Source organism: Scleropages formosus, chromosome 13 (assembly GCF_900964775.1).
Source record: "Scleropages formosus chromosome 13, fSclFor1.1, whole genome shotgun sequence".
Taxonomy (NCBI): Eukaryota; Metazoa; Chordata; class Actinopteri; order Osteoglossiformes; family Osteoglossidae; genus Scleropages; species Scleropages formosus.
The window spans coordinates 20,329,068-20,335,194 of NC_041818.1; the positions used below are offsets into that span (position 1 = coordinate 20,329,068).

The 6,127-nt window shown below is 46.3% G+C and overlaps 2 protein-coding genes across 2 annotated transcripts; both read right to left on the reverse strand.

The window, feature by feature from the left end:
• Positions 1 to 639: 639 nt before the first annotated feature.
• On the reverse strand, positions 640 to 2,358 carry LOC108936779 (probable UDP-sugar transporter protein SLC35A4). Its single transcript, XM_018756343.2, has one exon. The coding sequence runs from the start codon at positions 2,339 to 2,341 to the stop codon at positions 1,361 to 1,363; it is 981 nt and encodes a 326-aa protein (XP_018611859.2). The 5' UTR covers positions 2,342 to 2,358; the 3' UTR covers positions 640 to 1,360.
• A 510-nt stretch (positions 2,359 to 2,868) lies between these two features.
• On the reverse strand, positions 2,869 to 3,934 carry LOC114912118 (SLC35A4 upstream open reading frame protein). Its single transcript, XM_029257462.1, has 3 exons — positions 3,896 to 3,934; positions 3,305 to 3,391; positions 2,869 to 3,205 (listed from the first exon to the last, which is right to left on the reverse strand). Exons 1-3 carry the CDS (start codon positions 3,908 to 3,910, stop codon positions 3,008 to 3,010), a joined length of 300 nt encoding a protein of 99 aa, XP_029113295.1. The 5' UTR covers positions 3,911 to 3,934; the 3' UTR covers positions 2,869 to 3,007.
• Between the last annotated feature and the right edge of the window lie 2,193 nt (positions 3,935 to 6,127).

The following is a 6,127-nucleotide window of genomic DNA, read 5'->3' on the forward strand; positions in this document are numbered from 1 at the left end:
TTCACCGCAGGACGACGTGCACTTTTTCCTCTCACGCAGTGTTAGCTGAGCTGAAGGACAACATCTCCACGAAAGCCAGTCCTGGGCAGGCGGGCGCAGGGCCGCCGGTTGCCACAGCAACAGTGACCGGACCCCCTGGTGCAGAAAGAAAGGGAACGGAGGACAGTGACCCTATATTGGGGTGACCTGGCAGTGCCCCAGTTAGTTCAGGGTGGAAGATGGAGGGGGGCCTAGAGGGGTAAATGTGTCTCCTGCGTACAGTGTGACGTATCCGCTACCTTGACAACAGTGTTAAATGTTGGCACCGGCGCTCTCTTCTCCATGGCGGTCGGGCCCGCAGCCCTGACGAGACACATTCATCACCTTCTTCTGCTGAGAGGCACTCATTATTTGCCAGGGAAACAAGGGCAGTGTGATTAACAGCTCTGCGCTGCTCTTCGCTTCGTTTTCTGCCCTGTGGCTTCCTACCACACAAAGGTGTACAGCTCTGAAAGAGCAAAGGAAGCAAAGAAAAAAAAAATCCAGAATTTCCTTTTAAGTACTATCAATGAAGAAGTCAAAGATTTGTCAGAGGAATGTTTAATTTTTCCAAACAATTTTTAATTCAAACATGAAAAAGATTCAGTATGTAGTTCTCCCTTTTCTCACTGCAATAACAAATGAATATCAGGCTGATCAACATGTGACAAATCATGATCTGTAAGATGTAAAAAGAAATATAAAAACAGGTAAAATTCCATACCTAGTGTTTTCATCCTCATTCCTAAAAATATTTGTTTACTTGATATCATTATTGTTCTCTCATTCTGAATCTTAGGATCAATAGCCTCATACTATGACTGACATTATGGAAAACACATGCACTGTTTTAACAGCACTAAAAAAAGGGTAGACTGTAATACATTAGAAAAGGCTTATCATCCGTGGGAAATGGAGCCATTATCTATAGCCCTATACTAGGCCAAGAGATGCACTGTATAAGCGTAAAAAAAATTAGAGCCAACAGCGGTGGCAAAGCCAACAGAAAAGGAGGTAGCAAAGTACAAATGTGAGACAGTGATACATAAGAGATTATGTCTACAAAAGGATGCAAAAAAATCATGGTTGAGTTAATTCTCTGCACAACATAACAGGGAAAAAAAGGCTGAACACAAGTGAGAGCACCGATTTTCTGTAACAGCACCTGTTTCTCCTCTTTAAAAAGTTTTTGGTAACTTGTGGAAGTTTTAGGGGTGTGTTCCAACCAAAACGAGGGAACCAGTTTGAAACTGATAAACAAAAACACTATTACATTGACATTACATTTTTTCAGGACTTCTGCTGGTGCAGAAAAACAAGGCTTTGCGGTACAGACTGGCGATTATTCTCCATAGTACAGGTGAACGGCGAGTCCAATCATCAGTACTGCCAGGCCGAAAAGAGGTGTGAGCTGCAGCCCCAGCAGCGCCCAGGAGAGAGCAGCGTTCACCAGCATGGAGCAGGAAATGACAAAGAGGCGTGTGATGCTGCTCCCATGCTTCATCACAACCGACATCAGAAGGCCGTTGGCAGCCTGGCTGAGGACAATGACCCACACGATCAGGGAGTACCCATCCAGGAAACTCTGTCCACCGCCAGCGCCAAACAAGTGGGCCGCCCCGTTCACTGCCACGCCAAAGACATACAGGAAGATGTTCTGGAGACTGAGCGGGAGCCGCTGGGTCTTTAGAATAAGCTCAGTATAAACGGCAGCCAAGCCTGAGCACGAGCAGTAGCTGAGCACCAGGAAGAGCCCCCAGGCAGAAATATGTAGCTTTGTCTCTGCAACGGCCCCTCCTGCCTCACCATGCCCTTCCTGTTCCAGGCTACTATAGCTGTGACACGCCCCAGCCCCCATGAGCAGGATGAGAGCCATCCACTGGCGGCAGTGCAGCCTCCTCCTCAGGCACACACAGTAGAACAGGCCTGTGAATGCCACCTTCAGATTGCTAAGAACCTGGAAGGTGCTGGGGTCCATGTGAACCTGCATAAGCACCACAAGGTTATTGTTGAGGGCATAGAGGAGGGCGGGGAGGGCATAGGGGGCGGCATGCGCCCAAGAGAGCGAGCTGGAGCTCAGGGCAGGTAGATCGTGTGCTGCCAGCAATGACAGTGAGGTCAGGAGCTTGGCCAGCTCAATGAGGACCACACAGGATGATGAGCTGAAAGGCACCCGCCCATCCACCTTGCTCAGGCCGATGAGGGGGGCATGGGAGCCATAGATGACCACAGAGAGCACGAGGAGAGCAGCCCACCCAGCGCCATGCGCCCAGCGCCTCCTCGGAGGAACAAGGTCATCAGAACCATTGGAGATCACGATCATCCTCACTTTTCATTACCCACGCCAGATTTACTCATTCCGCACACTCTACCACAACCCCTTATCTTCTCGCAAAGAATCTACCCAAACTTTGCCGATCATCTGCTTAAGATACAAGACGTCAGCCGGAGTTCAATCAGAAAAGAAAATTAATATTTTTCCCCGTATCTTCTACATTTCAGTGGCTAGATGACTATTAAAAAGGAAAAAGCATCCCTGATTTCTTAGAGATATGTTCTCAATTCAAAGTGACCAACAGCAACTTGAGAAAGAAAGAAGTGTTGATGGTTCAGCAGCAAATACCCTGCTGCCATAACCAAGCTTTTAAGGCAACTAAACAAAACATTTTATCCCAACAATGCAATATTTTCATACAAAAATAGATTTCTACTTGTTCCCCTAGTATCCACTTAGTACAAATAATTGCACGTGCTCACAGAAGCATACCTAAAGGATATTAAACACTTGACCACATTTAAATATTTTTGGCTTTGCTGTGCGATGGCTAACCCAAGTCTTTCCAGTACTGTGACCAAGAACCACACCAATATTAATAGAGTACCATCCAGGATTAAGTAGACAAGAAGAGAGGAGGAGCGGCGAGAGACAGCTTTGGTGTCACGGACAGTGACAGCGAGGTCAGTCCTCCTCTCCTGTAAGACCACCCTTTCACTTGGGCCCTTTCTTGATGGAGCTGAAGTAGTCTTTGAAGGTCCTCTCGATGTTGGGGACCTTGTAGCTCTGTGCTGCGTATATCCCCGTGCAGGTGCCCAGCAGGAGCCCAAGGAAGGCAGAGGAGCGCAGTTTGGCCACTACGTACCCGGCGAGGAAGCCCTTCAGGACAGGAGAGGAGAGCACACTTCCGCCCTGGAGCAAAAGAATGAACGCATGAGTCACTGTCTCGTTTGCGTGGCTGAGAAAGAAGAGGAAGAGGAGGAGGAGGAGACTGTAGCGATGATGAGTCACCTGGGGGACCTCTGTCTCAAAGCGCTTCTGGATGTCCTCCAGCTGGTCCTTGAGCTGGGCCAGATCCTTCAGCTGTCTCAGAGGATCCTGGTACAGAAAAGCACCAAGTCAAAACAAAACTGACGTTAAAGTTTGTTTCATCTGAATGAAAACAATATTAAAACGCATATAAAAAGCCTATAGATTTTGACAAGGAAGCAACACCAGCGCGAAATCCGTGACCGATTGTTCATGTCTGTGGCAACACACTAATCCAACTCCACCTAACACTGCAAAACCATAGTTAACATATGAGTGAAAAGGGTAGATAGAGCTGAATGAGTCACTTTTGACTGTTTCAAATGAAAAATAACATATCATTAAACTGGCTATGACATAATTTTCGAGCCCTGGCTCAGTGGCTGCAGCTACCCAGTCGGACTCTGCCAGGAGCCAGACTGGTTCCAACACGTATCACAAAGTCGTGTAGCTATTTGAAGAAGAAAAAAACAAACGGTCCACCTTATATATACCGCGATGTCCCTCGTGTGAAAGCTGCGCACTAAAATTTATCGAGCACAATAACGTGTAACAGCGAGCGATGCCACTCACCTTGCCGTCCGCCATGTTGCCGGGCGCGAACGTTCGCGCTCGGTGTGCGATTGCTCTGGCCTGCCTGATGCGTTATTTAATTTATTTTCTGTTCATTCATTCTTTCCCCGAGCTCAGCAGGACCTAATAACTTCCCCCTCAGAATTCCAAGCTGCCAAATAAATAAAACATCACCGTATTCACGAACGCCTTTCTGGCTTTCCAGTTTTTTACCAATACATAAATATTACCACGCTTGTGGTCTTCTGGAAAACATTAACTTAACACAAAGCAATAATTTGCAGCAGCCTACTCTTTAACATTACAGTGGTGAAAGAGACGTCAACATAATAATTTTATAATTTTAGGAAATAGTGATAAGACCAACGGGGAAGCGTCATACAGTCGAATAATAATTATAGTGTCCATGAGCTGTAATTAAACGGTATTTTCCCTCTGAACGCCCCGCTGTCTGGCTGAATGGCGCTGATCGATATTATGTCCTGCTGATGAAGCTCTCGGACCGCTAATTCCTCCCCCGGGGGGGCGGGGGGATTCACTCCCTTACCAAAGCCTCGCTCTTCCCTCCTAATCCACATCCCATCATCTCGTCACCTCATCCCCGCACTGACCGCGCGAACCGACGCCCCCCCCCCCAAAGCCCATGCTGTTGCCGGTTGCCCGTTGCCATGGTAACGCACGGAGGTGACCGAAGGATGCTGCGGACGGAGGCGCTATGACGGAATGTGGATGCGCGCCTCGTCTGGTTAAGGTGGACTGGTGGGAGAGGAGGGGGAGGTGTTGGGGGGGTGGGGGAGTGAGCGTGTCCCCGCTGCCTCCTGTCGCTTTAAATGGCTCTGTGCTCTTCATTACCATCTATTAATAAAACATCCTGAAAAAAATTAATGACCACTGTCACTACCGCCTCTATAACCACTAATTGGAGGCACACGCAATGCATTGTAGGTATTTTTAATATCTGTATATTACTTGCTGTATATACTACTACTACTACAGTAGAGGTGGTGTTTGAAGCCCACACTCTGGCCAGCCTTTCCCTGTATTCCCTCTTTCACAGGTGTAACAATGGGGGTGCAACCCACCCCCCACCCGACCTCCCATAGTGTTCATGCAAATGAACAAACTTAGGACAAATGCAAATCAGTGGTGTTAACTTGCAGCGTATGGGCAAAGACTGACCTTATTCTATAAGGTTGATGTGCGAGCTGGAAGGTAGTGTAGTAGTCTGAAGGCTGATGGCTTAAGTCTTGCACCTGCTCTTGTATCTTTGACAAAGGTGCTTGAACTGAACTGATAATGGCTTGCTGTATAAAGGAGTAAACCATTGTAAACTAGCTCTTCTAATGTTATACGGTCGTATTTAAGACATCTAGTCTAGTAACTCCATTATACAAAAATTTCTTATACTGCACAAAATTGCCTAATAAAACTTTGTTTTCAGCCACGTTTGCATCTGAATATCGGCAGCAAGTTTCAATGTGGATGTGTCATTTAAAACATTTTTTTTTTTTGGTGTCTTCTTCAGAAACTGATATTTCAAGGATTTGCAGAAAGCACTATCAGTAGGGACTGTTATGTCTCAGGGTGGATATGCTTTCAGAGCAGCTTTCGCCATAACATTTAGATCAATGCTTGAACCAATTCCTGCATTCATGCCACTCACTGCTTTATCTGACACACACAGGGTGAAGCTGAGAAGTTCTTTATTTATACATTAACAAGAATATATGGATATCTAAATAAGTTTATATATACATTCATACTGTATATTGTATATACTGTATATACTGTGTATATATATATAATATTTATCCGTATATCTGTATGTTCATTGATTCAGTTTTCATTAATCACCTTTGCACCCATCTGTTGATCAGACAGAAATAGAAGTATCAGATCCCCGTGATTCTCTCAACTGGTGTGGTCATGACTTCGTTGCCACTTGGATCAGCCACTCCATCGATGCTATTGGCACCTGATCAACGTCTATACACAACTGATCTCTGGCTCTGAGTCCCTGGTTCGCCCCACCCTCAGAGGCACCTCAAATTGATTCAGATTCTATTACCTCTCCCACTGCTTCTTCCTTCTGACCAATCCTGCACCACTTATTGGAATTTATTGCCTCTTATTCAGTGTCAGGCACCTCTCTGTAGGATGTTCTGCTGCATAGTTGGCAAAATGCACCTGCATAAGGGACCTCAGCATGTTTGGACCCCAAGACAGAGGAGC

Excerpts from the sequence above, each read along its gene's own strand:
- LOC108936779 (XM_018756343.2), bottom strand. The coding sequence starts at position 2,341 with ATGATCGTGATCTCCAATGGTTCTGATGACCTTGTTCCTCCGAGGAGG.
- LOC114912118 (XM_029257462.1), bottom strand. Across the intron at positions 3,206-3,304 it reads TTGAGACAGAGGTCCCCCAG|GGCGGAAGTGTGCTCTCCTC; the intron begins GTGACTCATCAT and ends CTTTTGCTCCAG.